Genomic DNA, 20,308 nt, shown 5'->3' on the forward strand with positions numbered 1-20,308 from the left:
TCGGCTTTCTTGACAATACATACAATCTTATTGGTATAACAAAGGACACATGTCCAATCAAAACCAGTAGGTGTTATGGTGGGCGTCTCCAACGCCTCTCGCTCTGGGAAACAACAACACACATGTCATTTTACATAGATAAGACACCCATAAAGTCGGCAAATAGGCCGTTGTCACTGATAATCACCAGGTATATATGTCGCTCTGAAGACACACGTTCTCCGTAGGAAGGTGATTGAAGCAGGTACATTGGTCAGAAACTGTTGCGTTTTAAGCTCTTTAGAAAGACTGCTAGATCATGCCAAAACGACTGTATTATCCGTACAACCTGGTATTGTAAACCACTGCTGACTTGATGTACAATGTACATGTGAGCTGAAGGGTGTGAGTAAAGAGGTGTCAGTGCAGGAGAGCCAGAGGCCAGTACTTACCATGGGAGATATTTCGTTGGATGTTAAGAAAATGCTTATGCTACTTATAAGGAAGCGAACTACTGAAATACAACATACCACTGATAAAAATAAGACGGCGTGTTCTAAAGGCTGTAGGAGAAATATTATTTACAAGGAATATACTTACTTGTTAGGAGCTTTATATTAATTGCATTATTTATCTTAGACTTTGGAGGTTTTGAGTAGCTTAATGTATAACGTCAGAGGGAGAAACTGCACAATAAACCACTTTGGTTCAATTTCAAATAAATTTGAAGAGAAGAATGTCCTCTGGTTTCTAATACTGGAAAGATTATGTGTAAACGTTCATCAGTTTAAGTTTTCATACTGTGTATTAATTGGTGTTATTCGTTTTACAGCTTCACCATGTTCTGGTTACTATTCCTTGTCGGTGTTGGAATAACCAATGCTGAGGACAGGTAGAGTATGCCATTGTGGTATTAGAAACAAAAATAGTCCTAATTAGTAAAGATTTTAATAGGAGTGAAGGAATCCATTGAATGTTCCCTGGCATTTGTTCAATTATGTTTGACACTGGGAAGATCGGAATGTAGAATAGACGGGTGGCATCATGGTCTGGGGTGCCGCAATTCGCTGTGTAGATTTGCATCCCTTGGAAATGCCAGAAACCTACGATCGAGGGTTCGAAAACCAGATTCGCCCCATAGATCATATCTTGTACTAATTATGTTTCTCGGTTTATCAGTGTCATACCAAATCTCATGGATCTCTCAAAAGCGACGAATGTCTAAGATCTGTTTCAAGTTGGATTTTTTCTCACATATGAAGCTGACACTGAAATACTGTTGAAAGCACTTAACCTGACTCACTCTACATTGGCATCAGTTGTGGAAAGGTCAACAGTTCTGACGTCTGTCAAATAAATGAAGCCAATGTCTATACACTATCTAAAATTAAGTGTAGTCTGTGCACATACCCTTTAGAGCACATATTTTACACACTGTGGTTTGGCCAATGTGTAGATTCATCTGGTTATCTTTCACCATAGTTCGGGTGGATCCTACCTTGTTACATCCTCCAAATACCTGCAACGTGGGATGCCCTTCAACGTCAGCATCGACATCCTGAACACCACCGACACTGTTCATCTCCAGGCGGAAGTGCAGCGTATATGGAACAACTACACGAACTTCAATAGATTCCCTGTAACGATGGCCAGAGGGGACTTTACTAAAGGTGAATGGAAGGATCTTTTGATATAGAAGGGATATTTGGAATGAGTTTAAAATGTAATGTAAGATTTATTGGTAACAGATTTCGCTTTGTCAAAATGAATCACACGTCATACTTATATTTCTTAATTAATAGAGTTGAGTCATGTGGTTAGCGCTATTTGTTTCACTTTATTTCACTTTTTGGTACAGGTGCGTGGTTAGTTTGACAACATCCTTTCTTTGATATCTTACATTCGTCATAATGTTTATAATTGGTTTGTCCGCACCAACACTGTTAATAAAAGTATCTGGCCTACATCAACGGGGACCTTCCCCAAACATGAAGCCGACATATTGTCAAAAAATGAAATCCTGTCCAAACCAATATCAAAATAAATGTAGTGACTCACTTTCATTTTTTGTATTCATTTCAGGAACAACAGGCACACTGTCCATGATTGTACGTATGAGTCTTGGGTGTGAAGTACACAAAAGAAGAGTTTATAATGCTCCTCCGACTTAAGTTCTGAACAATCTATAATATGTCTAAAGAATATCAGCTACATGGTCTAGTTTTCCCGTATGACTGTTAAAATAAAATCAGGAATATTCTGAAAACATTCTGGACTCGTATTTGTCAATGTTGTGTTTGGTATTTTCAGATTCCAAGCCACATTGTAAGTGGACGTTATGTTCTACATGTACGAGGTAGCGGCGCTCTGCAGTTTGAGCGAGAAGACAGCGTCTTCCTCCGTCCCAAGTCTATTTCTGTCATGGTTCAGACAGACAAGGCCATGTACAAGCCTGGACAGATGGGTGAGCATAATCATTACCTGAACTGTGGTATATATTTGTTTGAGGTTAGTGGCATTCATTCTCATCACAAAACCTTTATAGCATTACGGAGTATCTGGCAATTGTAACCTTTGCAACTATGTATCACTCAGAGTTATGCCATCTCAAAAAATCCTTACCTATTTATGCTCATTTAAAACACACTGTTATCATTACCATTTTTTGTTAATGAGGAAATCTGGTACACCATTTGACGAATGACAAAACCAATAGAATATCTACATATTTATTTCACGAGGCTAGCATTCGAAAATATGTTTTGTGTTTTGCCCTTCCTTAGAAGTAATGAAACAATATTCAATTTGCCTTCCAGTGCATTTCCGTGCCTTTGGCGTGTACCCCAATTTGCAAGTATACGCGGGAACGTTTGACATATCTCTTCTTGTAAGTTGTAACCTTAATCATTGCACAAATATTTCCGATTAACATAAACAAAACAAAATAACAATTCTATGCAGGGACTCAACAGTAAACACACTGATCACTACAACATGACCTCTTCATTATACATGTAGGTGGTGTACTGAGAGTGATGTAAATAATATGACAAAAGATACTTGCTTCAGTAAATAATTGCAATGTAAGTGGTAACAGATCTACCTTCGTGATCCCGCCTGGGCTATTGTTGATATAGTGAGAGTGATGTCAAGAAGATTGTTTATCTTTACACTACACAGAGATAAGGGATCTTCTTTCTTTATCTCATCTCCGCCATTGCAAATATAAGTGAAGTAGAGGACAGGTTGTGTATATATTCGACAAATGTCTTTTTGTAAGTTTATAAGATGTAACAATAGCTCCAACTTGAAGTACTATATTGTTATGATAGAAAAAACCCACCATAATTAATATTTAAACAAAATAAGTGGTATACAAACACGCTCGAACATATATATATTGAGGGAGGACAACCACTTCACGTCACTGGGATAGTCTTGTAATCTTTATACTATGTACAGGATCCTAACAATAACATCCTGAAGGAGTGGACGGCTCTCCATGATGCTTCTGGTGTTGTGGCTGGGGACTTCCAGTTGGCAGATCAGACTGTTCTGGGAGACTGGAAAATCCACGTCCAACCGAGGGTTGGTATCATCAGCAATGTGTTGCTTTCCTGTTCGTACTAAAATAGATATACCCATATTATGACGGAAATAAAGCTGTTATGCCTTTATCAAGCGAATCATGTCTATCATCAGGTAACCTGATTTATTTCATGTTGAATATTTAAACATTTGCATTTGCGACGCTTTTAGCTTAAAGATATTCGAGCTTCTTATTTTAGGATATTTGACCCATCAAATTCTAACCCTGTTAATTTTGAACTCTTTAGGCAGAGTTTGTATCAAATCACATGATATATCTTCCCAAACAGTAATATGGGATCTGAAGTACCATTGACCAACTGAATACGGCACCTCATGAACGTTAATTATACATGTCTGTCTGAGGTATCATGGTTCATGTTACATGTTCTTTCAGGATGAGGTCAGCATTACTTCTAAAGGCTTTACAGTTGCTGAGTACCGTAAGTATTGATACAACAGTTATACCCCATATAAATCGTTTGATATACATAATTGTTCCACCATGCTTTTTTATTCATAACAATTCATTTGTATCAATGTATTCTACAGTGTTGTATCGAAGTCTTGAATATGTTTCCATTTCATTAGAAATCATTGACGATAAATACTTTTTCTTGTTCAGAACTGCCTCGGTTTGAAGTAAGCGTGGATCTTCCCTCATTTGCTCTGACATCTGACACAAAGCTATCTGGAACAGTGAAGGCCAAGTAGGTTTCTTAACAGTCTCTACAACGTAAACTTGCTGTTATCTTAGCTTTCAATCATACTGATGTTCTACACATACAACCACCTTGCATTATCTCAAGAGACTGAAACCGATTGACCAGATAAGGACATTACATATTCATATTCGAACAAGAACTTGAATTTATTCTTGTACGTACCAGGTACACATTCGGCAAGCCAGTGAAGGGGATGGTGGAGCTACATACACAAATGAACGTCGGCAATGACTACTGTGGAAAACCTCCCAAATATATCGAGTTGGCGTTTCCGGTATGTGGTTACTAAATCTATTTTTGGCCTCATGGTATTCTTTTTTAACAACATTAAATACCCAAAGGCGAGTGTAGAATCAGGATATGTAACGAATTTGTATACTGCAAGTTAATATTTTTTGCAGGGGAGCTTATTCTAACTGTTAGAGGTGAAGATATCTGGCCCTTTGTTCATGGTCATTGTTCTCCAGTTCCAGAATTAATTTTACATTGAAGGTACCATGATACAATATGTATACGTGGCATAAAGGTTTGGGTACATTTGTTACGTAGGGGGCAATTTGTGAATCTGCGTGTGCATTTACAATCAGATCTATGCTGACAACTTCCTATATCTCGAAATTGCTAAAAATGCAATAACAAATTGGTTCTTTTTAATATTTCACACCTGAAATTTTTCTCCAGCCAAATTAACATTCAGATGAGGTAGAATTAGTTTGTGAGGCAATATGACAAAATGGCCAGATGCTAAAAAGCAGTGACAAAAACTAGTGTAGTTTTTATATCTAATCACAGATTGATGGGGAAGCCAAATTTGAGATTCCGATGGCTGATATCATGCGTCTCCAGCGCTATTTGAATGAGAAAACTGTCGCCGTTGTGGCAATCGTGAAGGAGGGACTAACCGGAGTGAGGCTGAACGGAACCAACACTGTCAAGTACCACCAATACCCCTACAAGATTGAAGTCCTCAACTCAAGCCCTAAAACATTCTCACCCAAACTACCATACACGGCCTTTGTGAGTGACATGTCACGATATACTTAACAAATATTCCAGTAATATTCAAAATAGCAATAAATTGTACGGTAGTTCTGCTATAATTTTTAGAAAGGGTTCTTCCTCTCTTTTAAATTTAAACATTGCACTGCAGATCAAGGTCTCCCAACAAGACGGCCGCCCTGTGACTGACATCACCAGCCCTGTGGGGGTGTACACCTGTGTCACATACCGTATTGTCCAAGATGACCAGTCCGAGTTCTCCTGCTCATCCTTCACTGGCAACTACGGCCTGCCTACCAAAAACTACACCATCCCTGCCTCTGGCATCATCCCTGTGGACATGCGTATCCCCGAGAACACCACCAGTATTGATGTCAAGGTGTTATTTCGACCAAGTTGTACTTTACTTCATCTTATAACCATGATTCAATCATGTTGGAGTGAGCGAGTCAATAGGAGAGTTTAATATAATCTAAACTATATATGTTTTCTGTTTATCATAGTGTCTTAGCCAAATGTACTAAGACATAAGTGTAAATGACACTGGGTGTTACAGGTATGGCTCTGATTCATCAGTGACCATCGTATCTCAAAAGTAACTCCGCACAGAGATTTTTCGGTGTATTAGGTCAATGGATCAGTCATGCCCCATCTCAAAATTGCAAAACAAAAAATGAAGTGCAAATTATCAATCATGATAGTATGATATTAGAAAAAAACCCATTATCCTGGCAACCTTAAGAACATACGTTAAAGAAGCTGAATTTTTTAAAAACACCAACTTTTCTCCAATACTTTATCTACAACTTATATCCAAAAGATTTTACATTTTACAATTCTTAGGGGAGATGAAAGACGTTTCAAACCCTGTCCTTTAGCCGTCATTGCAACTGTAACTGATATTCTAAAATTGGCATATATGTCTTATGAAAATGCAAGCGAATGAAACAGGAAAGGATCACACGCACGCACGCATACACGCACGCTCGCTTACACGCACACATACAACTACGACTGGTAGTCTAGAGTTGTAAACGACATACAAATTTTGCTCTTGCACCCTCAATATGAATACACTTATATTATTTCTTCTAGGTCCACTACAAAGAAATATCTGATACTTTGACTGTCAAGCAGAAGCACTCCCTCAGCAGCAACTTCCTGCAGCTGACACTCACCAACAAGGGTCTCAGGGTAAGCACAATATATCTCACATAGTATTCTGAGGCCCCGACAATTTGATATCCAGAGGGGTGATACTTGTTTGGGAAAAAAGATCTTGTAACAATGTATTTTTGATATTTTCTTTCTGTTTGATCTGAAGTTTGTTTTCTCCTTGAATCTCCTGCGACAATGTAATTTCTTTAGAAAAACGACCACAACTCTCCTTCACCCCAAACCCCATCCCTCACTCCCCACACCCAACTCAGAATATCAAATGCTCGGTGGTCCCTTAGTTTATATTTGCCATGTAAATATTGACTGTCCATGTAACTTAATTTGTTTTCAACATTGCATGTTATGTCATTTCAGGCTGGTCAGGCAGCTACGTTTAGCATCGAATTGACTGAAGATGTGCCATTCATTACGTTTGAGGTAATCTTTCAATACAGAGTAACACTATTTGTCTTAATGCGGCCGGATTTTCTAACCATGTTCAAGTGTAATTGAATAAGGCTCAACATTCGAATTAATATTCTAAAGGACTATGTATAAATAATGCAGACCCCACTTCAGCTATATATTGAACGCTGACAAGAAAGGATTATAAGCATCTCAGATAATATTTGAGTGATTGTGTTTGTTTTTATTGCCACTTCAGTTCCTAGTATTTTATGAGGCACCAGGTGATCAAGTCATTATAATGAGAGAAAGTGGGAATTGAAACCTCCGCACATGGATACTGGCATAGCAAAGGGACACATTATTCTAAACACACACAAACCCAGTCCAAGCCCAATTTATATAAATAAAAAATAAATATAAAAAGTCCCAACCACAACACCCTGCCACGCACCCTCCGTGTCACACTTACCCCTGTAACATTATGTTCCAAACACTTGTATAAAACATATTTTTTTAAATTGTTAATATTTTTTGTGTTTTTACTGCTGTTTGCTAGTGTGTACATTTTGTGCATGCAGGTATTATCCCGGGGGACTGTTGACATAACTGATCAAGTTAGTGTGGGAGGACAAAACCCCGTCCACTTCAACGTTCCCATCTCTGCTACAATGGCCCCAGAAGCTCATATCATCGCTTACTACGTCAAGAAATCTGGGGAGGTTGTGGCTGATAGCCTTAGTTTCAGTGTGGATGACATCTTCGACAACAAGGTAGACTGAAAAAGAGATCAAATCAAATTACCTAACATACCATAGTTTTTGTGAAATTTTACAATTATAAACGGCTTATTCCAGGCTTATTAGTCAAGATTTTTTGACCAGCCTCTCAACACTATTTCAGGTGTCCATTGAATTCAGTCGCAACGAATCTAAGCCTCATGAAAACATTGATGTGTTGGTCAGCGCTGATCCTATGTCATCTGTCAACCTCCTGGCTGTCGACCAAAGTGTTCTTCTTCTCAAGTCCGGCAATGACATCACCACAGATAAGGCAAGAGCACAAGTATTTCTTTGTCGAGTTCATAGAGTCCACCAATACCACAGTTGATTAGATAAGAAACTGAGTCGAAGTATATGAACGCATGTGCTTCATCCTTAATCTACTAGTATATCCCTTTGTCAGTAACCAGCTTATCTTCCTGTGCCATGACTGACTTCCTGTTTCATGTACAGGTACTTGAAGAACTGAAGACGTACAGCTCCGGAGAAACTGATGGAGAATTCTCACCGGAAGTCTTTGCCATTTCTAGTAGTTCTCAAAAAGCATCTGACGTCTTCTCGGTAGGTGACGATGTTTTCTGATTACAAGCTGTAATATGACTTATATCTTTTTCATAAACTAACATATATCTCCAACTTATATTTATTCAGATATATGTATCCTGTTGTAATCTATCTATCCATCCATCCATCCATCCATCTCATTTAATAAATAAGAAGGCATCAGGCTTTGATGGCGATCATACTGTTTAATGAAATTAAAACCACCCCTTTCTCAAGTGGAACTTCTTTCCAGGATGCTGGACTTCTCGTTATCACGGATGCTAAATACTACGACTACAACTACAATCATGCAGGTGATGAAGATGACTTATTTTTTATAATTCCTCATCTTATATTTATAAAGCTACATTCTAAATAAGAGGACGTATCAGCTGAGAGTTACTGCTTTTAAGACAAGTAAGGGGACAGTATTTAAATCCTTCTATTAACGTGCCAATCCTGTCAGTTGTGAGTTAAGCAAATATGTTATGGCGGGAGAAATGGGCTTCAGACAAACGAACGCTTTAGGCACTAGACTAGCCCTCCATCCCCGTTTCAGTGTGGTATTATGAATATAACAAGAATAAAATTATATCATATCTGATATATAAATGTGAATGAAAGGAATGGCAGGATTGAAACCCAACTGAACCTCTACTGCATTTGAAGTGTTTTGGTCTAGTGTATGTCATGGGGCTTAGGGACGGTTTGTGTATTGTTCGTTATCTAACTCAATATTGTCCTGACCACTGGAGAGAAGTGTAGGATAACGACTGCATGCAGGATTTAAGGTATTCGAGGAACAAGACAAGCAGAAAATGTAGACTTAGCTATAATAATAACAAACTGAACTCTTGAATTTACACATCATCGTGTCAGCTTCTGTTATGTGTTGCAATTAAAAACAACAACTTATTTTCCGCAGTTTATCCTATTGGTTATACACCGTCCCCTGGCGCCACACCTTATCCGGGAGTAGGTGGAAACGGACTATCACAGAGTTTGAAGGAGGTAGAAAGAGTTCGAAAGAACTTCCCAGAAACATTTCTCTGGCTCAACAAGACAGTGGGGTAAGTATAGATATTATTACCCACGTGGTGAAGATACGTGTGGTAAGATACTAAATCCGTACGTCACACGTGTGTCGTACAAGGTTGACCTTGTTTTATTCGTTTTGATTGGATAACCGTGACTTCTATCACACCGGGACTACTTTTTTCATTCATAAAAAATCGCGAGACCATTCATTTTGCAACTACATGGCAGAACTGAAGCAATCTCAAGAGAGCGAGAGATATTTACAAACACGTTTTTACCAAACAAGATAGTCACACGCATCAAATTCGGTTTGCACTCTATATAGGTTATGCATAGGGCTTCTACAGACATTATATAATCGAGCTATATCCATTTACAACGTACGACTACACATGAACGTGACGCAACCGACCACTTTCGCAACTTTCAATTTGATTTAACGTAAATGGATAAGCGTGGTGAAATGAAGTCAGTTTAATCTATCTGGTCTTATATCTAGACTTACTTGGGGTGATACTGTTGTGCCATCAGTGCCCCCCCCCCCCCCCCCCCAAGCGTATTTTGTGGCACTGTTTCGGAAGTTGTTTGTTCACGACTGCACTACCAGATCACTCACTCAAAGTGAACATTTCCGATACAAATAATTCGAAAACTCCGTAGAAGTGTGCCTGGCTTCTGATTATGTGGCCCACAATATCCCGATTGTGAACAGTGACATGCCCCATCTCTACCGTAAAACGCTGTGAGTAGGTTACAGTTGTTTTTTCTTATTCCGGTTGTGACCTTGCCCTTCGTTCGAAGCTGTCACTGACATGCAAGCGGACTTGAGTTTGTTGATTTTCACGTCTTCAGTATAGGGTGGTACAGTTAACATGAATGTCTTTGGCGAACACTCTGATTTCCCTCTTCCAAAATGGTACGGACATGATATTAATTCAGCTGATAGATCAAGGAAACCGAACCATTTTGATATTGCACAGCAGGATCTCGAGCGTCGGTGCTGTTGTTAATGCGTATGCATAGAAATGTCAACAATGCCAATATTTAGGCATATATCAATATTCATGCGCAACCAGGTTTTGCAACCGGTTTCAGTTTGGTCTGTCAATGAACGAAAGTTGTTATGTATTTACACATAAATGTATATTTGTCGTGGGTAATAAATAAAATACTACACTCATTCTCGTTAGATACCATTTTTACAAAACTAGTTAACTTTCTATGGTATCTTACGAGAATGAGTGTAGTGTTCTCTATATATCAAGATAAATCAACGAGTTATTACGAAATACCACTGTAGAGAGTATTAGTTCATTATACTTTTATGTATTCCGTCCTGTGCAAACTGGTTATTAACAATTGAATTCTTCATCTATTCAACAACACATTTACTTTATTCAGAGCTGACGGTAAAGCCACCATCAGTACCACCGTGCCTGACACTATCACCTCTTGGATCGCCAGCGCCTTTGCTGTCAACTCTGCCACAGGACTTGGTGTAGCCCCATCCACCACAAAGGTACCAAATTACAGTTTGTATAAAATTTGTTCTTGTATATTATAATCTTATATCTCCGTTCTTACAAATAATAAGCGTGTTTGATGCCCGAGATGTCACATTACTTTCTTTAGACATGGCCATCAGTTCACTTTCATCTCTCTTACACCTCAAGTTCAAGCAGTCTTCTTTGTGTATTGCTGGAAAAGAATGGGTAGTCATGGGCAATCGGGCATTTCACATCAATTGTTACCTGTACATAGCTATAATAGCATTGTCAAATGAATTAGAATGCAGTGTGTGCTACAATCTGGTTGGTTCAGAAATGTTGTTAAACAGGATTGTGATCTCCGAAGCATTTTGGACTTTTCATAGCATATGAATATTTTCTAGACATGTACCTTTCTTCTCCTTACTCATTGACATTCACAAATCTGAAAACACTTCATCTCCTAACTTGCATTCCTGAAAATTTCCTTTTTTCAGCTGCGTGTCTTTAGGCCTTTCTTCGTCAGCCTGTCCATGCCTGCCTCGGTGTTACGTGGAGAACAGGTCGTCATTGAAGCCAGTATCTTCAACTACCTGCCCAGTGACGTGGATGTGAGTTCTTACTGTACAGTTTCCTTAGTCACCATTGATATATGGTTCCATTTCTGTCCAACACCATCATTAAGAGTTTAATCAAGGCATCTATCTACGTTATTGGACATGTATTTATGTTATGATATAATTCCAACATGTTATTCAGGTGGTGGTGTCATTGCCAACTTCTGCTGACTACGTCAACGTGGCAGTGGACAGCACTGGCAAGACCAGTCAGAAATCTGAGGACCAAACACATTACATCACGGTAGGTTGACAAGATGATACAGCCTTGGTGGTGGTTCAGGGCACAACAGTTTTACATTATATCTTAATTAGTCTTGTCTCTCTGGTGTTCATGAATATTTTTAGTGTAAGTAAGTTCTGTTTATTATTTTAACATATCTTCTTCACTTGAAACACAAAAGGACTGGGAACAACATACCTTAACACAGATCGATTTCTTCTATAGATTTACAGTTGATACATTAAATGCAAACGATAAACGTATTTACACCTACATAGGTCAATGGAACCTTGTTGAAGTCTTCTTGTATGTATGTACATCATCATCATTTCATAATGCTGCATTACCAATATACCATCAATTCAATGTTAACATAAACTATTAACAATAGTGAGTGTATGAGTTCGTTTCTAGCTGTTTTACAATGGCAATGGCAATGGTAAAATGTATAGAATTTATGAGTTGCTGGGTTGCTGCAACAGCAGTTTGGATCCTCGCTTGTACCCTTTTCTAAATGAATGTAATTTAAGGCAAATTCGCCATGTCTTAATTTTGTATGTACTGTATAATGCTAAATTTCTTGATACATGATGGTGGAACTGAGGAACTGTCTATGTGTAACTGGATTAAAATCCAGTAACGATTTCAGTATTTCTTTGTTGAATGGGTAATTCGTTCCTCATTTCATTGAATAGTATGCCATCCTTCCTTCTTTTCAGTAAACATTCGCTTCGATCGCATCTGTCAAATTGTGCTTCTGTAATTATTCAGAACAATATGTATGCTGAAAATCACTATTAGTTCACTATTCCCTGTCTCCCTCCAGGTGAAATCCAACGAGCCCCAGACTGTGTACTTCCCCATCATTCCATCATCTCTGGGAGCTATCGACATCGAGGTGTCAGCACGAACAACACTAGCTGCTGATGCTGTCAGGAGACAACTCAATGTCCAGGTAACCTTTTAGTAACAAAATGAATAATACACGTAATATACATATGTGAGGCAAGTTGTTTTCTCAAAAGTACATACTTGGGGCCAGAAACAAAATAAAATGTAAGATTAAATAATGTACTTGCAGTGATAGAGTTACCATAACAAGAATACGTATTTGTATTTAAAACGTCTATATTTTGTATCCTTCCAGGTCGAAGGCATCCCCAAGGAATATAACACACCTGTCTTCATTGAATTGACACCAGGCGGTGCTGACTTCAACCAACAGGTGGCGCTTTCACTTCCTCCAGAGGCCGTAACTGGATCAGAGAAAGTTAGGGTCAAAGTAACAGGTAGGCTACAATAGCAACGCTTTTACTTATCTCAGTCAGTGTCAGAAGGGGCGCAACCAATAGAAGATGACATAACCATGGGCACCTATTTTACCCCCTTTTTGCTGTCCTGTTTCTTTGTGTATATGAATCGGACGCTCACCTTTTCGCGATCACCTGGTTTTATCACTATTTAATAGTGTTTCATAAAACTATGACATATTCGGAAACGTACAATGGACTCTCACAATGAATATTTCTTTTGATTATGGTCATATTCTGTTGATTTGATTAAAATCTGGTATACACAAACGAATGTCACATTCAATATATTGCCATTTATCCAGAAGTAAGATTATTCTCAACTAATAAAAAAATATAATTGAAAAGAGTTTAATTGATATTAAAATAGATATAATTGAAGGTGTTTGTAGTTATTTATTTCCCTTTCCTTGATTGCAACACTGAAAGCAGCTACATTTTCCCTTATGTATGTTGTTTATTCTTATTTTGAATGAAGCCTTCAGGGAATAAACTTATCTTCAGATTGACCTTGTCCATGCACAGTTTCACTTTTAGTCCAGATGTGTTTATCAACAGATGTATGAACAAAATACTTAGAGGATAAAAATGATCAAGTACAAGATCCAATTATTCCCATAGGTCATCTATAAGGTCATTTTTTGGATGGATTTTCTAGATTTAATTAATAATTAAATTTAGTATTTGGCCACGAAACGCCATGAATTAAACATGTCCGTCACATACTTGCTCCACCACAGGCAGCAATGTTATGTGATTTAATGTATGAGCGATGATAAGAACTAAAGTTGATATTTCAGCAAAAGATCAGTGCACAATATTTATAGTGACGTTGCACGTAGGATATATTATTAACATAATGGCGATAAAACAAATTTAGTTAACTTTTATTATACCTCATTTACTGTGTCACAGTGTTTTCTACAATAGTGATATGACATTATGGCATTGACTTATATAATCCAGGTGACTTGATCGGCGCAAGCCTTGACAATTTGGAAAGCCTTCTGGCTCTACCGACTGGATGTGGTGAACAAAATATGATGAACTTTGCACCAGATGTATATGTTGCCGATTACCTGTACACAACCAAACAAATCACACCTGCCTTGGAATCGAGGATCATGAACTATCTCGAGCTGGGTAAGACTATCCTTCATACTGTATGTAATTGATAATGCTATCGATGTGATCTGATACATGAGGTCACCTTTGAATAACTATGCCATATTGTACAATAAACTTTTTCCAAATATTCCCAATAGCTTTTGTGGATGGTTCATGACGAATGGAAGTTTCTGTAAACAAAAAAATATTGCTGCAAAATCTTTATTTGATGTATTAATTGGGGTGGTTCACTGAGATGAATAATGGGAAATGAATGTGAACTTGACCTTTACTCACTTAAGCATAACATTTGTACTTTCTGAAATAGCGTCATTGAGTAAAAATATGTCTTGATTTTCGAATTATTAAAAAAAGACATTATATCACAAAGAGATTTTTATCATGTATTTCTGTATGTAAGAATATAAACCTTAAAATCGCGAACACTTTGTATCATCACCATTTGATAGTGATTCTTAAATAGATGCTTTGATCTAGTCGAATTTCTTATGATGGATTTGTCGCTTTTATTTACCAATGATGTATAACTTTTGAACATGAAATTGTTGGAATCAACACGTCTAATTTTTATTTATAATTTATATTTATTTTGTTATTAATGTGTAATTGATAAGATCATGCATACCCTAAGGATAAATAAGGTTTCTATCATGCCTTGAGCTTTCATATATTCCAAAGCTGGTTGACTCTTTCATATTTTCCTTTGTCTTACATCAGGATACCAGAGGGAACTGGCCTATCAGAGAAATGATGGGTCCTTCAGTCCTTTCGGTAACAGAGATGAGGCTGGACACATGTGGTGAGTTATAAGAGACCCTTCCAACAGAAGTTACCTCGTCTCCAAACGCAAGTCGCACGTTCTGCAGATTTCATTCACTCATAGTCCTCTTTTATATATCAATCAATCAGTTTATTTAAGTAATTTAAGGTCTCAGGCCTTTTTGCACAAACGTTATGGTACAGGCGAAATTACAGTTAACAGTACCTTTCTTTCCATTTGTCCATAGTACAAATATTTTGCTGATGTTTGCAAATGACATCAAACTGTTAAATGTATGGATATTAGGATGAAGATAAGACTTAATGTTGATGTATAGTTGTCATAAATGTGCATATGCTGGACACACTAAAAGAAAGTGGAATTCATTTTCAATGCTGTTTTAGTTACAAAGTTTGCTTTTCTCAGATTTCTAGGTATATTGAAGTGACGTCCATGCTCAATTTCCAGATCATGACATTGTAAACGAAAACGAGAAAGAGCAATTTTGAAATTGCTTTGTGTAATTAATTTCATACAGTTTTCTTTTATATTTCATGCTGACTTGATTTTAATATTCCAACTTGGTTCATGATCCTCAGGCTGACTGCATTTGTAGCTCGAACTTTCCATCAGGCCAGACCCTACATCTTTGTGGGCAACCAGACTCTAGGACGGGCTCTCAGCTGGATGGCGAATAGGCAGAATCTGGATGGGTCCTTCAATGAGCCTGGCCTTGTGTTTGACAGACAGATGAAGGTACTTGCTGTGGTCACCATTCACTCAATAAGCTTCCATGCAGATTGTACAGTCAAGAGACACTGACCACAAATGAACTACTGCTTTCACACTGACATGCCATACAATTAGTTAGGGCTGCACGTGTCTGATGTATGTCATATTGGATTGTGTTTCTTTGTTTAATTTTAGAGCTCCAAAGCTTCCCTGACTGCCATAGTGCTGCTCGCCTTCATTGAGAACCAAGACATTAGTGGTTATGGAGTAAGTACAAGTAACTGTTCTCTGAGGCTTTGTATTCATCAATATTCCAGCTATATGACGGCGGTCTGTAAATAATCGAGTCTGGACCAGACAATCCAGTGATTAATATCATGATCATCGATCCACGCAAATGGGATCGATGACATGCATTAACCGAGCCAGCGAGCCTGCCCACCCGATCCCGTTAGTCGCCTTTTACGACAAGCATGGCTTTGTAATGCGATAACTTAATGTAGTCATGGCTGTCCCAAACAAATAAAACAATAAAGCATCAGCAATCAACTACATAAGTGAGTGAGTGAGTGAGTATGGTTTTACGCCGCTTTTAGCAATATTCCAGCAATATCACGGCGTGGACACCAGAAATGGGCTTCACACATCAACAACATAAGCACAACAAGCTTTAAATGAAGCTTGAAAATAAACACTTGTATTTTCTCTTTGAATAGATTAATCAGTACACGCTGGGAAACGCCACCGTGAATGCCACGAATTACCTGGAGTCAGTGGCTCCCTCTATCACGGACCCATTCACTCTCGCGATTGTTAGCTACGCATTGTCTGAGGTTGGGAGTTCACTGGCGGATGTCACATTCAACAAACTCAATGCTGCAGCTGAGGTTCACGGTAATTTTTTTACAAATTGATCACACAAATTCACTATTGCACATCCTTATTTGTAGATTTATCAGCCCGATTGAAAAGCAAGATCAAATGTACTCCTCAGGTACATAATCTCTATGTTGTCTGTATATTGTTTGAATGTCTTTGATGCACAGCGACAAAACATGGTAACCTTTGCTGAAGAGGAGTGATCATGATATTGTTTGTGCTCCCTACCAGGTACACTGAAACATTGGATCGAACCCACTACCGCCTCCTCTAGCTACTACACAAAATGGTCTCCTCCACACACACGTGCCCAGCCAATCGACATCCAGACTACGGCTTATGCCCTCCTGGCGTCCTCTGCACGCGGTGATCTGAAGGGAGGTCTTCCAATCACGAACTGGCTGACTTCACAGAGAAACCCGTATGGTGGCTTCTCCTCAACGCAGGTCAGTGGTCTAATGTGCAAAGTCAAATGTTGAGAGGTCAAAATAAGCTAACAATTCTGTATGCAACATGATGTATAGATATACTTTGAGCTGGTAGGAATGAATGACTTCGGTTTATCATATGTTGGCTGAAAAGTAATTCAGTTAGAACATTGTGTTTAAGCTTAGTGTTGGAAAGACATTCTAAAGTGACACAGGTCCCAGACGTTTGGTTCACTAACAAAACCAAATAGAACAGACATAGCGACGACATACCGCAGATCATAATACAGGCGAAGCAGGGATTCGCACCACGTCGATCAGTATAAAGAGGAAAGGAAGGTTCATGTATAATTTTTGCTAGGTAGCAATCGGACACTGTATGACTCTCCTCACATCTATGTTTAATTATCTATACTTTAATGTCAACTTATTGAATCTGAAATCATATGGATTCACAGGACACCATGGTGGCATTGCACGCTCTCACTGACTACGCACGCCGTGCGCATACTTCCGGTTTCCACGTAGAGGTTGACATCAAGAGCGGAAGTAACAACCAACACGTGTCTGTGACTGACAGCAACGCACTGGTTCTGCAGACGAGAGAGGTAGGCTTTGAAATAGCTCATATCGAAGTCAAACAAATACCTTCATGTATCAAGATTTTAATCGCAACTGAAATGAACTTCTTAAAAGCAGTGGTTGCACAAACTAGGGCAATGACGAATAACATTTGTATTGGAAATCTCGTGTGCACATCCACCCCCCCCCCCCCCCCCCCCCCCCCCCTCTAAAGGTACAAGTTCAGGATGTGACGCCCCACATCTACAAAAAACTCCATCATCATCTTTTCTGTTGAGGGAATACAACCAACACGTGTCTGTGACTGACAGCAACGCACTGTATGTATGATACTTATAGTAACCACTGCATTTAAGCTGCTGATTAGAAGGCTGGGATTATATTAATATTGACACGTATGTAACAAATGTAAATCTCAGTATATCTCGTGTTTTTCCGCAGCTGACGACATTCCCGAAGGAAGTATCTCTCGCCGCCACTGGTAAAGGCGTTGCTTATGCAGAGGTGAGATATCAATTTATTCTCCTTATGGCAACCACCAATTATCAGTGAGTGAGTGAGTTTGGTTTAACGCCGCTTTTAACAGTATTCCAGGTATATCAAGGCGTCGTAAAGTGGGAGGAAAGCCCAAGTGATGCAGGACCCAGACGTTTACCACTTCGGTAAAACCCACGAGCACGGGTATGGTGCTGACAAATCAAGAAATATAATCGGGGCGAACCGGGATTCGAACCCACAATCATAGGTTTCTGGCGTGCTAAAGGGACGCAACTCTGCATAGCCTATCACGGCGCCTTAGACGACTGGGCCACCCGTGCCCTCCCAATTACAAAGATAAAACATACGTTATATTATATTTTGAATATGCCTTAAAGAGCAGAAATGTACAAAATATTTCAATGTTTTTGTAAAATAATCCTGCATTGTACTGTTTGCACTTCATGTATTTGGGTCAATGAGCTCACATACAATAAACATTTTAAGTTGAATAAATTAAAATTTAGTGATGTCTTTGACAAAAAATGTTCCAGAAGAGAGAAACTTGTCCTCAGGTTTTATCCTCCTAAGGGAATTCTTCGCTTCATTTGCATGTCAAAATTGTGCTACAAATTTACTAAATTAAATTATTTATTTATACATGATTTTATGATTTTACGTGAACGAATGCGTGTTTGAAACAATGTGCTCGTAAACATCATGCTTTATCCCCACCTACCCCCACCCCCACCTATCCCCACCCTTCTCCGAATACTAAATGATAAAGGATGAAATCCCTCCGTGTCAAGGTTGATGTGTTCTTCAACGTGGAGGCTGAGATCGGAAACCCATCCTTTGACGTCAACACCGTGCTGCTTGATGACACCATCAACAACTTCAGACTCATGACCTGCACCAAGTAAGGACATACCAACATTGCACATCTCGCAGTTGCTTGTTTGTTGCTTGTTACACTACACATAGAAATATTCCAACTAAATGATGGCGGTTTGTAAAACATTTCTGTAAATATATGGTCAGTATCAGACTAACCAGCTGTTGGTAATATGAGCAAAGATCTAAGCTGTCGCATACGTGACACGTTCTCACCCAAGTCATCAAGCCATTTAGTCGCCACTCAGACCAGCAGAGGTTATGGGGAACCCAGAATCCACACATGGTTGGTTGATCTAAAAAATCATTATACGTTAATAGAAGCTACAAAACCCTTTGTAGTATGATCAACGCTTTTAAAAAAGTGTTTTAAATCTTTTCTCGATTAGGTGGTTGAAGAAAGGATCAAGTGGCATGGCGGTTATGGAAATATCGATCCCATCAGGCTTTGATCCGGATATGACGTCAATTGGGAACGTCGCTGGCCTAAAAAGAGTTGAAAGACGAGGCAGGAACGTCGTTGTTTACTTTGATGAAGTGAGTTCAACTTGATATGTGTATCTTATCCCAGTATTGAGAGACTAAAGTCATTCATGAGAATCAATCTGATCATCACATATAACATATTTCAGATCGGCACAACTTCTATCTGTTTCGACGTCCTGTCCACCAGAACCGGCATGGTGACGAACAACCAGCCCAGCTACGTCACGGTCTATGACTACTACCAGCCAAGTAAGTACGGAGATCAAGCACTTGATTAACTGTTGGTACTTTTGAAGAGGATCATAATTTATGTTTACGAGATATAATGTGATCATTTCATGGAAGTAAACTGTTTGTACAATTACTGCATTTTTAGGAGACTAGCCAATATTGAATTAGAAATGTTGACCCCTGTTGCAGTATTCACATGAAATTGTAATTGACAAAGGTACTTTCGGAAACTCAAGAAAACATTTAGTGGGTGGGTACAACTATACATGGGTATATAACATGTTTGGGTATGTTAGGTCTGCTGTCTAATTGGAATATAACTGTTTATATTTTATTGATATCCAAATGAAAGTTGATGAGTGATTGGTATGTCTCTCTCAGGTAGCCAAGGTGCCACATTCTACCAAACCCGAAGTCTCAAGAAGGCAACCATATGTAATGTGTGTGACAAGTGCTGTCCCCAGGTGAGGTCATAGGTAGACATTATATATAATTATAAAAAAATACAAACATACTATATCTATAGATTCAATGACCATTTACACAATTTCCAACAATCGACATCTTTATTGTTTCAGAAATTATATTTTTTCAACTACGAACTGCTTAAACTGAAATGACCTTCGTATCTACTTTATAAAGTGAATGCTAAATGATGATTATTGTTTGACTCACTTAAAATGGCTTGATATATATTTTCAGGCGTAAGGATGGAGAAGACCGATGTGACAGTTTAATATAAAATAAATGCATGAATAAGAAAGGTTAACGAGTTTGTCGTATTTTGCAAAGTGCAGTCAACTGACTAAATGGGTCACTTATGTAGAGATCCAGTGGATGGCAATAGTATCCTTGAT

At 38.5% G+C, this 20,308-nt stretch overlaps 1 protein-coding gene across 1 annotated transcript; it reads left to right on the forward strand.

Moving 5' to 3' along the window:
- Window positions 1–181: 181 nt before the first annotated feature.
- On the forward strand, window positions 182–20,214 carry LOC124144490 (CD109 antigen-like). The gene is made up of 37 exons (XM_048388037.1): window positions 182–244; window positions 812–871; window positions 1,462–1,649; window positions 2,062–2,087; window positions 2,290–2,443; window positions 2,796–2,866; window positions 3,442–3,567; window positions 3,965–4,010; window positions 4,193–4,277; window positions 4,458–4,566; window positions 5,085–5,309; window positions 5,443–5,670; window positions 6,387–6,485; window positions 6,825–6,887; window positions 7,436–7,627; window positions 7,758–7,907; window positions 8,090–8,197; window positions 8,433–8,493; window positions 9,105–9,249; window positions 10,619–10,736; window positions 11,202–11,315; window positions 11,464–11,565; window positions 12,371–12,499; window positions 12,692–12,833; window positions 13,821–13,997; window positions 14,700–14,781; window positions 15,342–15,498; window positions 15,670–15,741; window positions 16,191–16,368; window positions 16,585–16,799; window positions 17,240–17,389; window positions 17,805–17,867; window positions 18,650–18,759; window positions 19,124–19,271; window positions 19,367–19,469; window positions 19,833–19,915; window positions 20,154–20,214. Exons 2-37 carry the CDS (start codon window positions 819–821, stop codon window positions 20,157–20,159), a joined length of 4,278 nt encoding a protein of 1,425 aa, XP_048243994.1. The 5' UTR covers window positions 182–244; window positions 812–818; the 3' UTR covers window positions 20,160–20,214.
- Window positions 20,215–20,308: the final 94 nt, after the last annotated feature.

The sequence above is a fragment of the Haliotis rufescens genome, unplaced genomic scaffold (genome assembly GCF_023055435.1).
Source record: "Haliotis rufescens isolate VD_foot unplaced genomic scaffold, xgHalRufe1.0.p SCAF_7, whole genome shotgun sequence".
NCBI lineage: Eukaryota > Metazoa > Mollusca > Gastropoda > Lepetellida > Haliotidae > Haliotis > Haliotis rufescens.